Genomic DNA, 18,839 nt, shown 5'->3' with positions numbered 1-18,839 from the left:
GAGATTGGGTGAGCAAATGCAGACCCTTTAAAGCACAAATGCCTGGCACCCATTCCATGAGTCCCAACTCTCCAGGTTGAAGGGAATATTACAACAGCTATAACATGTACGGGAAACCTAGAGAACGGACACACTGTGAAAACGAAAGGTTTCTAAAACTCAACGAATAGTCCCTCTCCTGGTGCTCCTGTTTGGCTTTCCATCTGCTTTACTATCAACCTCCCAACTTGGAGAGACAGCCCCTTTAACCTCCTGGTTCGCACAGGTTGCCAATTTGGCAGAGGATGAAAGGGAAGAGGGAGAACCAATGAGAGAGTAGCTGTTAGGCATTCGGACGGGCACATATCACTGTTATTTACCGGCAGGAAGAAGGATTAACCAAAGTCTCAGCCCACCACCAGGAACCAGCATTGGTCCTGAACCAAAATTTTGGAGTTGCGGTCAGCTCACAAAAAATGAGTAAAAAAATGGAGCTCAGGGGCACAGCAATTCACAAACTGGCCGAGTAATAAAGGACAACTATCGTCCAAAAATCTGTTGAGGGAAGGCAACGAGGCGGACTTGAAAGCGAGGCAGAATAGCAGGAAACAGATTTCAAGAGGTACGTTGGAATCGCCTTTAAAGCACAGGAAGAGGGGCACAACTTCGACAATGATGCACTTGGCCAAAAAGGGCGTATGCGTTTTCTACTGAATATATTCAGGAGAAAACGCATACACCCTTTTTGGCCAAGCAAGCAAGCGGGCAATGCAAATCTGCACTACAAAGAAGTATCACTTCCCACCGGTCAAAAGGGACATCCACAAAATGTGTAAAAACCAGAAAGGCAAGACAGGCCCTGGAGAACAGGGAGCCTTGTTATGCTGATGGGCGGGATGTAAATTGCCAACTGCCTCTCTGGAGGAGTGCATTGTGTTCCCTAAAACAAGTAAAGAACAGAGCTACAGAGCCAAGGGCACTTCCAGTCTAGGGAATATACCTTGGGAAAACTGAAAATCAATAAGACAGAGCCACCCCAAAATTTAGGGCTGCACTGCTTACAAGGACCTCAACTTGGGTACACCTTAAATATCCCAGGAAATATAAAAATGGTTCAAAAAATTGTGGTACTTACGTACGATGGAATATCCCTCAGCCATGAAATCAATGTCATAAGACCAGTAGTGGCAAAATGGGTGGATTCAGGTACGATGATCCTAAGTGAAATAAGTCACAGAGAAAAAGAAACTTATCATAAGATATCACTTATGAAGATCCTGTAAACATGGCTACACTTGAACTGAGTTAGGAAAGAGAACAGTGTCTCACATTTAGAAAACACTCTTATGCCTGCTTAAGGGGGAAGGAGAGGTGGGGTGATGCATAAAACCAGAGTTTGATATAAGCACAGGTACCGTTCCAAAAACCAACTATGGAATAGACAAGACCTACACCTTCCTCAGTGAAAGGGACTCAAAACACCATATTTCCAACAGAGTAATATATCTGACTAGTAAAAATCTTAAAACCTATGTATTGATATGTCTCCGTAAGGGAATCAAGTGTCTCTAGACTGGCATAAACATGGCAGCGAGAATCAGCTCAAACCCACTATAAAAAGGAATTTCAAAAACAAAACAAAAAAACTGGGAAACTTTTTACAATTCCTTCAGGGTCTCTGATGAAACCTGGAATGACCCTATCTACAACGACAGCTGGTTGTGGCATAAGGAGGGACACTTGGGACTGAGAAGATTGGTGAGATTGGGTGAGCAAATGCAGACCCTTTAAAGCACAAATGCCTGGCACCCATTCCATGGGTCCCAACTCTCCAGGTTAAAGGGAATATTATTACAGCTATAACATGTACGGGAAACCTAGAGAATGGACACACTGTGAATACGAAAGGTTTCTAAAACTCAACGAATACTCCCTCTCCTGGTGCTCGGGTTTGACTTTCCATCTGCTTTACTATCAACCTCCCAACTTGGAGAGACAGCCCCTTTAACCTCCTGGTTCGCACAGGTTGCCAATTTGGCAGAGGATGAAAGGGAAGAGGGAGAACCAATGAGAGAGTAGCTGTTAGGCATTTGGATGGGCACATATCACTCTAATTTCCCGGCAGGAAGAAGAATTAAACAAAGTCTCAGCCACACACCGGGAACCAGCACAGGTCCTGAACCAAAATTTTGGACTTGCAGTCAGCTCACCAAAAACGAGTTGAAAAATGGAGCTCAGGGGCACAGCAATTCACAAACTGGCCGAGTAATAAAGGACAACTATCGTCCAAAAATCTGTTGAGGGAAGGCAACGAGGCGGACTTGAAAGCGAGGCAGAATAGCAGAAAACAGATTTCAAGAGGTTCGTTGCAATCGCCTTTAAAGCACAGGAAGAGGGGCACAACTTCGACAATGATGCACTTGGCCAAAAAGGGCGTATGCGTTTTCTCCTGAATATATTCAGGAGAAAACGCATACGCCCTTTTTGGCCAAGCAAGCAAGCGGGCAATGCAAATCTGCACTACAAAGCAGTATCACTTCCCACCGGTCAAAAGGGATATCCACAAAATGTGTAAAAACCAGAAAGGCAAGACAGGCCCTGGAGAACAGGGAGCCTTGTTATGCTGATGGGCGGGATGTAAATTGCCAACTGCCTCTCTGGAGGAGTGCATTGTGTTCCCTAAAACAAGTAAACAACAGAGCTACAGAGCCAAGGGCACTTCCAGTCTAGGGAATATACCTTGGGAAAACTGAAAATCAATAAGACAGAGCCACCCCAAAATTTAGGGCTGCACTGCTTACAACGACCTCAACTTGGGTACACCTTAAATATCCCAGGAAATATAAAAATGGTTCAAAAAATTGTGGTACTTACGTACGATGGAATATCCCTCAGCCATGAAATCAATGTCATAAGACCAGTAGCAGCAAAATGGGTGGATTCAGGTATGATGATTCTAAGTGAAATAAGTCACACAGAAAAATAAACTTATCATAAGATATCACTTATGAAGATCCTGTAAACATGGCTACACTTGAACTGAGTTAGGAAAGAGAACAGTGTCTCACATTTAGAAAACACTCTTATGCCTGCTTAAGGGGGAAGGAGAGGTGGGGTGATGCATAAAACCAGAGTTTGATATAAGCACAGGTACCGTTCCAAAAACCAACTATGGAATAGACAAGACCTACACCTTCCTCAGTGAAAGGGACTCAAAACACCATATTTCCAACAGAGTAATATATCTGACTAGTAAGAATCTTAAAACCTATGTATTGATATGTCTCCATAAGGGAATCAAGTGTCTCTAGACTGGCATAAACATGGCAGCGAGAATCAGCTCAAACCCACTATAAAAAGGAATTTCAGGTTCCTCACGCTGCAGACCCCGCCGTAGCCGCCGCGGAGCCCACTGCCACCGCTTCTGAGCAGAAGATGGCTGTGCCTCCCACGTATGCTGATCTTGGCAAATCTGCCAGGGATGTCTTTACCAAGGGCTATGGGTTTGGCTTAATAAAACTTGATTTGAAAACAAAATCTGAGAATGGACTGGAATTTACAAGCTCAGGTTCAGCCAACACCGAGACCACCAAAGTGACGGGCAGTCTGGAAACCAAGTACAGATGGACCGAATATGGTCTGACGTTTACGGAGAAATGGAACACTGACAACACACTAGGCACGGAGAGTACTGTGGAAGATCAGCTTGCACATGGCCTGAAGCTGACCTTCGATTCATCCTTCTCACCAAACACTGGGAAAAAGAATGCTAAAATCAAGACAGGGTACAAGCGGGAACATATCAACCTGGGCTGTGACGTGGATTTCGACATTGCCGGGCCTTCCATCCGGGGTGCTCTGGTGTTGGGTTATGAGGGCTGGCTGGCTGGCTACCAGATGAATTTTGAGACTGCAAAGTCTCGAGTGACCCAGAGCAACTTTGCAGTTGGCTACAAGACTGATGAGTTCCAGCTTCACACTAATGTAAATGATGGGACAGAGTTTGGTGGCTCCATTTATCAGAAGGTGAATAAGAAGTTGGAGACTGCTGTTAATTTGGCCTGGACAGCAGGAAACAGTAACACTCGCTTCGGAATAGCAGCCAAGTACCAGATCGACCCTGAGGCCTGCTTCTCGGCTAAAGTGAACAACTCCAGCCTGATAGGGTTAGGATATACTCAGACCCTAAAGCCAGGTATCAAACTGACACTGTCAGCTCTGCTGGATGGCAAGAATGTCAACGCTGGTGGCCACAAGCTTGGTCTAGGACTGGAGTTTCAAGCATAAATGGATACTGTACAATCGTTTAATTTTAAACTATTTTGCAGCATAGCTACCTTCAGAATTTAGTGTACCTTTTAATGTTGTATGTCTGGGATGCAAGTATTGCTAAATATCATGTTAGACTTCCAGGTTAAAGATGATTCAGCTTTAGGGTGTTACCCTTTCAGAGGTACAGAAGAAACCCAATTTCAAAAAAGGTCCTTTCAGCTGTAGACTTGAGGGGGAGCTTGCTGGCCCCTCTAAAGATGTCAGGTTTCTTTTTTACCTAGAAATGGCTGCAAGTGGAAGTTGATAATTTGCAGGCACTTTGTAAATTTGTATTGAGTAAATGAATGAAATTGTGACTTCCTGAGAATTGAACTTTGGTTTTCTACCCTGATTGAGGAGAGGCTGTTTGATGGTGTATACAAACTCATCTGAAAGGGACTTTTTTAGGCAGGGACTTTTTCCACCCCAATCCATCACCTCTTTTACACCAAAAGTAGTCTGCAGGGCGTGGTAGCTGTTTCTTTTGTGCCATTTTGGGGTGGAGAAGGTGGATGTGATGAAGCCAATAATTCAGGACTTAACTGTGTTTTTTCTCATGTTGTGTTTTTTTGCCCTTGCACCAGAGTATAAAATAGCTTCTAAGAGCTCCAGCTGCAAGCTGGGAAGAGTCTCTGTGACTGTAATCACATGGTGACAACACTCAGAATCTAAATTGAACTTCTGTTGTATTCTCGCCACTCAGTTTATTTTTTAGTTTAATGGGTACATTTTAGAGTCTTCCATTTTGTGTGGAATTAGTTCCTCCCCTCCAAATGCTGTAATTAACATCACTTAAAATAAAACTTGAATAAAATATTGAAACCTAATCAAAAAAAAAAAAAAAGGAATTTCAAAAACAAAACAAAAAAAACTGGGAAACTTTTTACAATTCCTTCAGGGTCTCTGATGAAACCTGGAATGACCCTATCTACAACGACAGCTGGATGTGGCATAAGGAGGGACACTTGGGACTGAGAAGATTGGTGAGATTGGGTGAGCAAATGCAGACCCTTTAAAGCACAAATGCCTGGCACCCATTCCATGGGTCCCAACTCTCCAGGTTAAAGGGAATATTACTACAGCTATAACATGTACGGGAAACCTAGAGAATGGACACACTGTGAATACGAAAGGTTTCTAAAACTCAACGAATACTCCCTCTCCTGGTGCTCGGGTTTGACTTTCCATCTGCTTTACTATCAACCTCCCAACTTGGAGAGACAGCCCCTTTAACCTCCTGGTTCGCACAGGTTGCCAATTTGGCAGAGGATGAAAGGGAAGAGGGAGAACCAATGAGAGAGTAGCTGTTAGGCATTTGGATGGGCACATATCACTCTAATTTCCCAGCAGGAAGAAGAATTAAACAAAGTCTCAGCCACACTCCTGGAACCAGCATAGGTCCTGAACCAAAATTTTGGACTTGCGGTCAGCTCACCAAAAACGAGTTGAAAAATGGAGCTCAGGGGCACAGCAATTCAGAAACTGGCCGAGTAATAAAGGACAACTATCGTCCAAAAATCTGTTGAGGGAAGGCAACGAGGCGGACTTGAAAGCGAGGCAGAATAGCAGGAAACAGATTTCAAGAGGTTCGTTGGAATCGCCTTTAAAGCACAGGAAGAGGGGCACAACTTCGACAATGATGCACTTGGCCAAAAAGGGCGTATGCGTTTTCTCCTGAATATATTCAGGAGAAAACGCATACGCCCTTTTTGGCCAAGCAAGCAAGCGGGCAATGCAAATCTGCACTACAAAGAAGTATCACTTCCCACCGGTCAAAAGGGACATCCACAAAATGTGTAAAAACCAGAAAGGCAAGACAGGCCCTGGAGAACAGGGAGCCTTGTTATGCTGATGGGCGGGATGTAAATTGCCAACTGCCTCTCTGGATGAGTGCATTGTGTTCCCTAAAACAAGTAAAGAACAGAGCTACAGAGCCAAGGGCACTTCCAGTCTAGGGAATATACCTTGGGAAAACTGAAAATCAATAAGACAGAGCCACCCCAAAATTTAGGGCTGCACTGCTTACAAGGACCTCAACTTGGGTACACCTTAAATATCCCAGGAAATATAAAAATGGTTCAAAAAATTGTGGAACTTACGTACGATGGAATATCCCTCAGCCATGAAATCAATGTCATAAGACCAGTAGCAGCAAAATGGGTGGATTAAGGTACGATGATTCTAAGTGAAATAAGTCACACAGAAAAAGAAACTTATCATAAGATATCACTTATGAAGATCCTGTAAACATGGCTACACTTGAACTGAGTTAGGAAAGAGAACAGTGTCTCACATTTAGAAAACACTCTTATGCCTGCTTAAGGGGGAAGGAGAGGTGAGGTGATGCATAAAACCAGAGTTTGATATAAGCACAGGTACCGTTCCAAAAACCAACTATGGAATAGACAAGATCTACACATTCCTCAGTGATAGGGACTCAAAACCCCATATTTCCCGCACAGGAATATATCTGACTAGTAAGAATCTTAAAACCTATGTATTGATATGTCTCCGTAAGGGAATCAAGTGTGTCTAGACTGGCATAAACATGGCAGCGAGAATCAGCTCAAACCCACTATAAAAAGGAATTTCAAAAACAAAACAAAAAAACTGGGAAATTCTTTATAATTCCTTCAGGGTCTCTGATGAAACCTGGAATGACCCTAAGTACAACGACAGCTTGATGAGGCATAAGGCTGGACACTTGGTACTGAGAGGATTGGTGAGATTGGGTGAGCAAATGCAGACTCCTGAAAGCACAAATGCGTGGCACTCATTCCATGGGTCCCAACTCTCCAGGTTAAAGGGAATATTACTACAGCTATAACATGTATGGGAAACCTAGAGAACGGACACACTGTGAATACGAAAGGTTTCTAAAACTCAACGAATAGTCCCTCTCCTGGTGCTCCGGTTTGACTTTCCATCTACTTTACTATCAACCTCCCAACTTGGAGAGACAGCCCCTTTAACCTCCTGGTTCGCACAGGTTTCCAATTTGGCAGAGGATGAAAGGGAAGAGGGAGAACCAATGAGAGAGTAGCTGTTAGGCATTTGGACGGACACATATCACTCTAATTTCCCGGCCGGAAGAAGAATTAACCAAAGTCTCAGCCACCCACCGGGAACCAGTATAGGTCCTGAACCAAAATTTTGGACTTGCGGTCAGCTCACAAAAACGAGTTGAAAAATGGAGCTCAGGGGCACAGCATTTCACAAACTGGCCGAGTAATAAAGGACAACTATCGTCCAAAAATCTGTTGAGGGAAGGCAACGAGGTGGACTTGAAAGCGAGGCATAATAGCAGGAAACAGATTTCAAGAGGTACGTTGGAATATCCTTTAAAGCACAGGAAGAGGGGCACAACTTCGACAATGATGCACTTGGCCAAAAAGTGCATATGTGTTTTCTCCTGAATATATTAAGGAGACAACGCATACACATTTTTTGGCCAAGCAAGCAAGCGGGCAATGCAAATCTGCACTACAAAGCAGTATCACTTCCCACCGGTCAAAAGGGATATCCACAAAATGTGTAAAAACCAGAAAGGCAAGACAGGCCCTGGAGAACAGGGAGCCTTGTTATGCTGATGGGCGGGATGTAAATTGCCAACTGCCTCTCTGGAGGAGTGCATTGTGTTCCCTAAAACAAGGAAACAACAGAGCTACAGAGCCAAGGGCACTTCCAGTCTAGGGAATATACCTTGGGAAAACTGAAAATCAATAAGACAGAGCCACCCCAAAATTTAGGGCTGCACTGCTTACAAGGACCTCAACTTGGGTACACCTTAAATATCCCAGGAAATATAAAAATGGTTCAAAAAATTGTGGTACTTACGTACGATGGAATATCCCTCAGCCATGAAATCAATGTCATAAGACCAGTAGCAGCAAAATGGGTGGATTCAGGTACGATGATTCTAAGTGAAATAAGTCACACAGAAAAATAAACTTATCATAAGATATCACTTATGAAGATCCTGTAAACATGGCTACACGTGAACTGAGTTAGGAAAGAGAACAGTGTCTCACATTTAGAAAACACTCTTATGCCTGCTTAAGGGGGAAGGAGAGGTGGGGTGATGCATAAAACCAGAGTTTGATATAAGCACAGGTACCGTTCCAAAAACCAACTATGGAATAGACAAGACCTACACCTTCCTCAGTGAAAGGGACTCAAAACACCATATTTCCAACAGAGTAATATATCTGACTAGTAAGAATCTTAAAACCTATGTATTGATATGTCTCCGTAAGGGAATCAAGTGTCTCTAGACTGGCATAAACATGGCAGCGAGAATCAGCTCAAACCCACTATAAAAAGGAATTTCAAAAACAAAACAAAAAAACTGGGAAACTTTTTACAATTCCTTCAGGGTCTCTGATGAAACCTGGAATGACCCTATCTACAACGACAGCTGGTTGTGGCATAAGGAGGGACACTTGGGACTGAGAAGATTGGTGAGATTGGGTGAGCAAATGCAGACCCTTTAAAGCACAAATGCCTGGCACCCATTCCATGGGTCCCAACTCTCCAGGTTAAAGGGAATATTACTACAGCTATAACATGTACGGGAAACCTAGAGAATGGACACACTGTGAATACGAAAGGTTTCTAAAACTCAACGAATACTCCCTCTCCTGGTGCTCGGGTTTGACTTTCCATCTGCTTTACTATCAACCTCCCAACTTGGAGAGACAGCCCCTTTAACCTCCTGGTTCGCACAGGTTGCCAATTTGGCAGAGGATGAAAGGGAAGAGGGAGAACCAATGAGAGAGTAGCTGTTAGGCATTTGGATGGGCACATATCACTCTAATTTCCCGGCAGGAAGAAGAATTAAACAAAGTCTCAGCCACACACCGGGAACCAGCATAGGTCCTGAACCAAAATTTTGGACTTGCGGTCAGCTCACCAAAAACGAGTTGAAAAATGGAGCTCAGGGGCACAGCAATTCACAAACTGGCCGAGTAATAAAGGACAACTATCGTCCAAAAATCTGTTGAGGGAAGGCAACGAGGCGGACTTGAAAGCGAGGCAGAATAGCAGGAAACAGATTTCAAGAGGTTCGTTGGAATCGCCTTTAAAGCACAGAAAGAGGGGCACAACTTCGACAATGATGCACTTGGCCAAAAAGGGCGTATGCGTTTTCTCCTGAATATATTCAGGAGAAAACGCATACGCCCTTTTTGGCCAAGCAAGCAATCGGGCAATGCAAATCTGCACTACGAAGAAGTATCACTTCCCACCGGTCAAAAGGGACATCCACAAAATGTGTAAAAACCAGAAAGGCAAGACAGGCCCTGGAGAACAGGGAGCCTTGTTATGCTGATGGGCGGGATGTAAATTGCCAACTGCCTCTCTGGATGAGTGCATTGTGTTCCCTAAAACAAGTAAACAACAGAGCTACAGAGCCAAGGGCACTTCCAGTCTAGGGAATATACCTTGGGAAAACTGAAAATCAATAAGACAGAGCCACCCCAAAATTTAGGGCTGCACTGCTTACAAGGACCTCAACTTGGGTACACCTTAAATATCCCAGGAAATATAAAAATGGTTCAAAAAATTGTGGTACTTACGTACGATGGAATATCCCTCAGCCATGAAATCAATGTCATAAGACCAGTAGCAGCAAAATGGATGGATTCAGGTACGGTGATTCTAAGTGAAATAAGTCACACAGAAAAAGAAACTTATCATAAGATATCACTTATGAAGATCCTGTAAACATGGCTACACTTGAACTGAGTTAGGAAAGAGAACAGTGTCTCACATTTAGAAAACACTCTTATGCCTGCTTAAGGGGGAAGGAGAGGTGGGGTGATGCATAAAACCAGAGTTTGATATAAGCACAGGTACCGTTCCAAAAACCAACTATGGAATAGACAAGACCTTCACCTTCCTCAGTGAAAGGGACTCAAAACCCCATATTTCCCGCAGAGGAATATATCTGACTAGTAAGAATCTTAAAACCTATGTATTGATATGTCTTCGTAAGGGAATCAAGTGTGTCTAGACTGGCATAAACATGGCAGCGAGAATCAGCTCAAACCCACTATAAAAAGGAATTTCAAAAAAAAAAAACTGGGAAATTCTTTACAATTCCTTCAGGGTCTCTGATGAAACCTGGAATGACCTTATGTACAACGACAGCTGGATGAGGCATAAGGCTGGACACTTGGGACTGAGAGGATTGGTGAGAATGGGTGAGCAAATGCAGACCCTTTCAATCACAAATGCCTGGCACCCATTCCATGGGTCCCAACTCTCCAGGTTAAAGGGAATATTACGACAGCTATAACATGTACGGGAAACCTAGAGACCGGACACACTGTGAACACGAAAGGTTTCTAAAACTCAACGAATAGTCCCTCTCCTGGTGCTCTGGTTTGACTTTCCATCTGCTTTACTATCAACCTCCCAACTTGGAGAGACAGCCCCTTTAACCTCCTGGTTCTCACAGGTTGCCAATTTGGCAGAGGATGAAAGGGAAGAGGGAGAACCAATGAGAGAGTAGCTGTTAGGCATTTGGACGGACACATATCACTCTAATTTCCCGGCAGGAAGAAGAATTAACCAAAGTCTCAGCGACCCACCGGGAACCAGTATAGGTCCTGAACCAAAATTTTGGACTTGCGGTCAGCTCACAAAAAACGAGTTGAAAAATGGAGCTCAGGGGCACAGCATTTCACAAACTGGCCGAGTAATAAAGGACAACTATCGTCCAAAAATCTGTTGAGGGAAGGCAACGAGGTGGACTTGAAAGCGAGGCAGAATAGCAGGAAACAGATTTCAAGAGGTACGTTGGAATATCCTTTAAAGCACAGGAAGAGGGGCACAACTTCGACAATGATGCACTTGGCCAAAAAGTGCATATGCGTTTTCTCCTGAATATATTAAGGAGACAACGCATACACATTTTTTGGCCAAGCAAGCAAGCGGGCAATGCAAATCTGCACTACAAAGCAGTATCACTTCCCACCGGTCAAAAGGGATATCCACAAAATGTGTAAAAACCAGAAAGGCAAGACAGGCCCTGGAGAACAGGGAGCCTTGTTATGCTGATGGGCAGGATGTAAATTGCCAACTGCCTCTCTGGAGGAGTGCATTGTGTTCCCTAAAACAAGTAAAGAACAGAGCTACAGAGCCAAGGGCACTTCCAGTCTAGGGAATATACCTTGGGAAAACTGAAAATCAATAAGACAGAGCCACCCCAAAATTTAGGGCTGCACTGCTTACAAGGACCTCAACTTGGGTACACCTTAAATATCCCAGGAAATATAAAAATGGTTCAAAAAATTGTGGTACTTACGTACGATGGAATATCCCTCAGCCATGAAATCAATGTCATAAGACCAGTAGCAGCAAAATGGGTGGATTCAGGTACGATGATTCTAAGTGAAATAAGTCACACAGAAAAATAAACTTATCATAAGATATCACTTATGAAGATCCTGTAAACATGGCTACACTTGAACTGAGTTAGGAAAGAGAACAGTGTCTCACATTTAGAAAACACTCTTATGCCTGCTTAAGGGGGAAGGAGAGGTGGGGTGATGCATAAAACCAGAGTTTGATATAAGCACAGGTACCGTTCCAAAAACCAACTATGGAATAGACAAGACCTACACCTTCCTCAGTGAAAGGGACTCAAAACACCATATTTCCAACAGAGTAATATATCTGACTAGTAAGAATCTTAAAACCTATGTATTGATATGTCTCCATAAGGGAATCAAGTGTCTCTAGACTGGCATAAACATGGCAGCGAGAATCAGCTCAAACCCACTATAAAAAGGAATTTCAGGTTCCTCACGCTGCAGACCCCGCCGTAGCCGCCGCGGAGCCCACTGCCACCGCTTCTGAGCAGAAGATGGCTGTGCCTCCCACGTATGCTGATCTTGGCAAATCTGCCAGGGATGTCTTTACCAAGGGCTATGGGTTTGGCTTAATAAAACTTGATTTGAAAACAAAATCTGAGAATGGACTGGAATTTACAAGCTCAGGTTCAGCCAACACCGAGACCACCAAAGTGACGGGCAGTCTGGAAACCAAGTACAGATGGACCGAATATGGTCTGACGTTTACGGAGAAATGGAACACTGACAACACACTAGGCACGGAGAGTACTGTGGAAGATCAGCTTGCACATGGCCTGAAGCTGACCTTCGATTCATCCTTCTCACCAAACACTGGGAAAAAGAATGCTAAAATCAAGACAGGGTACAAGCGGGAACATATCAACCTGGGCTGTGACGTGGATTTCGACATTGCTGGGCCTTCCATCCGGGGTGCTCTGGTGTTGGGTTATGAGGGCTGGCTGGCTGGCTACCAGATGAATTTTGAGACTGCAAAGTCTCGAGTGACCCAGAGCAACTTTGCAGTTGGCTACAAGACTGATGAGTTCCAGCTTCACACTAATGTAAATGATGGGACAGAGTTTGGTGGCTCCATTTATCAGAAGGTGAATAAGAAGTTGGAGACTGCTGTTAATTTGGCCTGGACAGCAGGAAACAGTAACACTCGCTTCGGAATAGCAGCCAAGTACCAGATCGACCCTGAGGCCTGCTTCTCGGCTAAAGTGAACAACTCCAGCCTGATAGGGTTAGGATATACTCAGACCCTAAAGCCAGGTATCAAACTGACACTGTCAGCTCTGCTGGATGGCAAGAATGTCAACGCTGGTGGCCACAAGCTTGGTCTAGGACTGGAGTTTCAAGCATAAATGGATACTGTACAATCGTTTAATTTTAAACTATTTTGCAGCATAGCTACCTTCAGAATTTAGTGTACCTTTTAATGTTGTATGTCTGGGATGCAAGTATTGCTAAATATCATGTTAGACTTCCAGGTTAAAGATGATTCAGCTTTAGGGTGTTACCCTTTCAGAGGTACAGAAGAAACCCAATTTCAAAAAAGGTCCTTTCAGCTGTAGACTTGAGGGGGAGCTTGCTGGCCCCTCTAAAGATGTCAGGTTTCTTTTTTACCTAGAAATGGCTGCAAGTGGAAGTTGATAATTTGCAGGCACTTTGTAAATTTGTATTGAGTAAATGAATGAAATTGTGACTTCCTGAGAATTGAACTTTGGTTTTCTACCCTGATTGAGGAGAGGCTGTTTGATGGTGTATACAAACTCATCTGAAAGGGACTTTTTTAGGCAGGGACTTTTTCCACCCCAATCCATCACCTCTTTTACACCAAAAGTAGTCTGCAGGGCGTGGTAGCTGTTTCTTTTGTGCCATTTTGGGGTGGAGAAGGTGGATGTGATGAAGCCAATAATTCAGGACTTAACTGTGTTTTTTCTCATGTTGTGTTTTTTTGCCCTTGCACCAGAGTATAAAATAGCTTCTAAGAGCTCCAGCTGCAAGCTGGGAAGAGTCTCTGTGACTGTAATCACATGGTGACAACACTCAGAATCTAAATTGAACTTCTGTTGTATTCTCGCCACTCAGTTTATTTTTTAGTTTAATGGGTACATTTTAGAGTCTTCCATTTTGTGTGGAATTAGTTCCTCCCCTCCAAATGCTGTAATTAACATCACTTAAAATAAAACTTGAATAAAATATTGAAACCTAATCAAAAAAAAAAAAAAAGGAATTTCAAAAACAAAACAAAAAAAACTGGGAAACTTTTTACAATTCCTTCAGGGTCTCTGATGAAACCTGGAATGACCCTATCTACAACGACAGCTGGATGTGGCATAAGGAGGGACACTTGGGACTGAGAAGATTGGTGAGATTGGGTGAGCAAATGCAGACCCTTTAAAGCACAAATGCCTGGCACCCATTCCATGGGTCCCAACTCTCCAGGTTAAAGGGAATATTACTACAGCTATAACATGTACGGGAAACCTAGAGAATGGACACACTGTGAATACGAAAGGTTTCTAAAACTCAACGAATACTCCCTCTCCTGGTGCTCGGGTTTGACTTTCCATCTTCTTTACTATCAACCTCCCAACTTGGAGAGACAGCCGCTTTAACCTCCTGGTTCGCACATGTTGCCAATTTGGCAGAGGATGAAAGGGAAGAGGGAGAACCAATGAGAGAGTAGCTGTTAGGCATTTGGATGGGCACATATCACTCTAATTTCCCAGCAGGAAGAAGAATTAAACAAAGTCTCAGCCACACTCCTGGAACCAGCATAGGTCCTGAACCAAAATTTTGGACTTGCGGTCAGCTCACCAAAAACGAGTTGAAAAATGGAGCTCAGGGGCACAGCAATTCACAAACTGGCCGAGTAATAAAGGACAACTATCGTCCAAAAATCTGTTGAGGGAAGGCAACGAGGCGGACTTGAAAGCGAGGCAGAATAGCAGGAAACAGATTTCAAGAGGTTCGTTGGAATCGCCTTTAAAGCACAGGAAGAGGGGCACAACTTCGACAATGATGCACTTGGCCAAAAAGGGCGTATGCGTTTTCTCCTGAATATATTCAGGAGAAAACGCATACGCCCTTTTTGGCCAAGCAAGCAAGCGGGCAATGCAAATCTGCACTACAAAGAAGTATCACTTCCCACCGGTCAAAAGGGACATCCACAAAATGTGTAAAAACCAGAAAGGCAAGACAGGCCCTGGAGAACAGGGAGCCTTGTTATGCTGATGGGCGGGATGTAAATTGCCAACTGCCTCTCTGGATGAGTGCATTGTGTTCCCTAAAACAAGTAAACAACAGAGCTACAGAGCCAAGGGCACTTCCAGTCTAGGGAATATACCTTGGGAAAACTGAAAATCAATAAGACAGAGCCACCCCAAAATTTAGGGCTGCACTGCTTACAAGGACCTCAACTTGGGTACACCTTAAATATCCCAGGAAATATAAAAATGGTTCAAAAAATTGTGGAACTTACGTACGATGGAATATCCCTCAGCCATGAAATCAATGTCATAAGACCAGTAGCAGCAAAATGGGTGGATTAAGGTACGATGATTCTAAGTGAAATAAGTCACACAGAAAAAGAAACTTATCATAAGATATCACTTATGAAGATCCTGTAAACATGGCTACACTTGAACTGAGTTAGGAAAGAGAACAGTGTCTCACATTTAGAAAACACTCTTATGCCTGCTTAAGGGGGAAGGAGAGGTGAGGTGATGCATAAAACCAGAGTTTGATATAAGCACAGGTACCGTTCCAAAAACCAACTATGGAATAGACAAGATCTACACATTCCTCAGTGATAGGGACTCAAAACCCCATATTTCCCGCACAGGAATATATCTGACTAGTAAGAATCTTAAAACCTATGTATTGATATGTCTCCGTAAGGGAATCAAGTGTGTCTAGACTGGCATAAACATGGCAGCGAGAATCAGCTCAAACCCACTATAAAAAGGAATTTCAAAAACAAAACAAAAAAACTGGGAAATTCTTTATAATTCCTTCAGGGTCTCTGATGAAACCTGGAATGACCCTAAGTACAACGACAGCTTGATGAGGCATAAGGCTGGACACTTGGTACTGAGAGGATTGGTGAGATTGGGTGAGCAAATGCAGACTCTTGAAAGCACAAATGCGTGGCACCCATTCCACGGGTCCCAACTCTCCAGGTTAAAGGGAATATTACTACAGCTATAAGATGTATGGGAAACCTAGAGAACGGACACACTGTGAATACGAAAGGTTTCTAAAACTCAACGAATAGTCCCTCTCCTGGTGCTCCGGTTTGACTTTCCATCTACTTTACTATCAACCTCCCAACTTGGAGAGACAGCCCCTTTAACCTCCTGGTTCGCACAGGTTTCCAATTTGGCAGAGGATGAAAGGGAAGAGGGAGAACCAATGAGAGAGTAGCTGTTAGGCATTTGGACGGACACATATCACTCTAATTTCCCGGCCGGAAGAAGAATTAACCAAAGTCTCAGCCACCCACCGGGAACCAGTATAGGTCCTGAACCAAAATTTTGGACTTGCGGTCAGCTCACAAAAACGAGTTGAAAAATGGAGCTCAGGGGCACAGCATTTCACAAACTGGCCGAGTAATAAAGGACAACTATCGTCCAAAAATCTGTTGAGGGAAGACAACGAGGTGGACTTGAAAGCGAGGCATAAGAGCAGGAAACAGATTTCAAGAGGTACGTTGGAATATCCTTTAAAGCACAGGAAGAGGGGCACAACTTCGACAATGATGCACTTGGCCAAAAAGTGCATATGTGTTTTCTCCTGAATATATTAAGGAGACAACGCATACACATTTTTTGGCCAAGCAAGCAAGCGGGCAATGCAAATCTGCACTACAAAGCAGTATCACTTCCCACCGGTCAAAAGGGATATCCACAAAATGTGTAAAAACCAGAAAGGCAAGACAGGCCCTGGAGAACAGGGAGCCTTGTTATGCTGATGGGCGGGATGTAAATTGCCAACTGCCTCTCTGGAGGAGTGCATTGTGTTCCCTAAAACAAGGAAACAACAGAGCTACAGAGCCAAGGGCACTTCCAGTCTAGGGAATATACCTTGGGAAAACTGAAAATCAATAAGACAGAGCCACCCCAAAATTTAGGGCTGCACTGCTTACAAGGACCTCAACTTGGGTACACCTTAAATATCCCAGGAAATATAAAAATGGTTCAAAAAATTGTGGTACTTACGTACGATGGAATATCCCTCAGCCATGAAATCAATGTCATAAGACCAGTAGCAGCAAAATGGGTGGATTCAGGTACGATGATTCTAAGTGAAATAAGTCACACAGAAAAATAAACTTATCATAAGATATCACTTATGAAGATCCTGTAAACATGGCTACACTTGAACTGAGTTAGGAAAGAGAACAGTGTCTCACATTTAGAAAACACTCTTATGCCTGCTTAAGGGGGAAGGAGAGGTGGGGTGATGCATAAAACCAGAGTTTGATATAAGCACAGGTACCGTTCCAAAAACCAACTATGGAATAGACAAGACCTACACCTTCCTCAGTGAAAGGGACTCAAAACACCATATTTCCAACAGAGTAATATATCTGACTAGTAAGAATCTTAAAACCTATGTATTGATATGTCTCCGTAAGGGAATCAAGTGTCTCTAGACTGGCATAAACATGGCAGCGAGAATCAGCTCAAACCCACTATAAAAAGGAATTTCAAAAACAAAACAAAAAAACTGGGAAACTTTTTACAATTCCTTCAGGGTCTCTGATGAAACCTGGAATGACCCTATCTACAACGACAGCTGGTTGTGGCATAAGGAGGGACACTTGGGACTGAGAAGATTGGTGAGATTGGGTGAGCAAATGCAGACCCTTTAAAGCACAAATGCCTGGCACCCATTCCATGGGTCCCAACTCTCCAGGTTAAAGGGAATATTACTACAGCTATAACATGTACGGGAAACCTAGAGAATGGACACACTGTGAATACGAAAGGTTTCTAAAACTCAACGAATACTCCCTCTCCTGGTGCTCGGGTTTGACTTTCCATCTGCTTTACTATCAACCTCCCAACTTGGAGAGACAGCCCCTTTAACCTCCTGGTTCGCACAGGTTGCCAATTTGGCAGAGGATGAAAGGGAAGAGGGAGAACCAATGAGAGAGTAGCTGTTAGGCATTTGGATGGGCACATATCACTCTAATTTCCCGGCAGGAAGAAGAATTAAACAAAGTCTCAGCCACACACCGGGAACCAGCATAGGTCCTGAACCAAAATTTTGGACTTGCGGTCAGCTCACCAAAAACGAGTTGAAAAATGGAGCTCAGGGGCACAGCAATTCACAAACTGGCCGAGTAATAAAGGACAACTATCGTCCAAAAATCTGTTGAGGGAAGGCAACGAGGCGGACTTGAAAGCGAGGCAGAATAGCAGGAAACAGATTTCAAGAGGTTCGTTGGAATCGCCTTTAAAGCACAGAAAGAGGGGCACAACTTCGACAATGATGCACTTGGCCAAAAAGGGCGTATGCGTTTTCTCCTGAATATATTCAGGAGAAAACGCATACGCCCTTTTTGGCCAAGCAAGCAAGCGGGCAATGCAAATCTGCACTACGAAGAAGTATCACTTCCCACCGGTCAAAAGGGACATCCACAAAATGTGTAAAATCCAGAAAGGCAAGACAGGCCCTGGAGAACAGGGAGCCTTGTTATGCTGATGGGCGGGATGTAAATTGCCAACTGCCTCTCTGGATGAGTGCATTGTGTTCCCTAAAACAAGTAAACAACAGAGCTACAGAGCCAAGGGCACTTCCAGTCTAGGGAATATACCTTGGGAAAACTGAAAATCAATAAGACAGAGCCACCCCAAAATTTAGGGCTGCACTGCTTACAAGGACCTCAACTTGGGTACACCTTAAATATCCCAGGAAATATAAAAATGGTTCAAAAAATTGTGGTACTTACGTACGATGGAATATCCCTCAGCCATGAAATCAATGTCATAAGACCAGTAGCAGCAAAATGGATGGATTCAGGTACGGTGATTCTAAGTGAAATAAGTCACACAGAAAAAGAAACTTATCATAAGATATCACTTATGAAGATCCTGTAAACATGGCTACACTTGAACTGAGTTAGGAAAGAGAACAGTGTCTCACATTTAGAAAACACTCTTATGCCTGCTTAAGGGG

General features: G+C 43.6%; 2 protein-coding genes across 8 annotated transcripts; both read left to right on the top strand.

Moving 5' to 3' along the window:
* Window positions 1–3,414: 3,414 nt before the first annotated feature.
* Window positions 3,415–4,586, top strand: LOC307070076 (non-selective voltage-gated ion channel VDAC1-like; the record flags this gene model as incomplete). Of its 4 annotated transcripts, none has more annotated exons than XM_079728678.1 (2): window positions 3,415–3,738; window positions 3,967–4,586. In XM_079728678.1, the coding sequence occupies 2 exons, from the start codon at window positions 3,415–3,417 to the stop codon at window positions 4,264–4,266; spliced, it is 624 nt and encodes a 207-aa protein (XP_079584804.1). In that variant the 3' UTR covers window positions 4,267–4,586. The 4 variants fall into 4 exon arrangements, with proteins under 4 accessions (XP_079584804.1, XP_079584803.1, XP_079584802.1 ...); XM_079728677.1 differs by having other exon boundaries at window positions 3,415–3,963; window positions 4,117–4,586; XM_079728676.1 differs by having other exon boundaries at window positions 3,415–4,005; window positions 4,117–4,586.
* Window positions 4,587–12,160: 7,574 nt separating this feature from the next.
* Window positions 12,161–13,332, top strand: LOC307070075 (non-selective voltage-gated ion channel VDAC1-like; the record flags this gene model as incomplete). Of its 4 annotated transcripts, none has more annotated exons than XM_079728674.1 (2): window positions 12,161–12,484; window positions 12,713–13,332. In XM_079728674.1, the coding sequence occupies 2 exons, from the start codon at window positions 12,161–12,163 to the stop codon at window positions 13,010–13,012; spliced, it is 624 nt and encodes a 207-aa protein (XP_079584800.1). In that variant the 3' UTR covers window positions 13,013–13,332. The 4 variants fall into 4 exon arrangements, with proteins under 4 accessions (XP_079584800.1, XP_079584799.1, XP_079584798.1 ...); XM_079728673.1 differs by having other exon boundaries at window positions 12,161–12,709; window positions 12,863–13,332; XM_079728672.1 differs by having other exon boundaries at window positions 12,161–12,751; window positions 12,863–13,332.
* Window positions 13,333–18,839: the final 5,507 nt, after the last annotated feature.

The sequence above is a fragment of the Hyperoodon ampullatus genome, assembly GCF_949752795.1.
Source record: "Hyperoodon ampullatus genome assembly, contig: scaffold_228, whole genome shotgun sequence".
Taxonomy (NCBI): domain Eukaryota; kingdom Metazoa; phylum Chordata; class Mammalia; order Artiodactyla; family Ziphiidae; genus Hyperoodon; species Hyperoodon ampullatus.
Note: the sequence above shows the minus strand (reverse complement) of the source record. Positions and strands in the feature narration are given on the sequence as shown.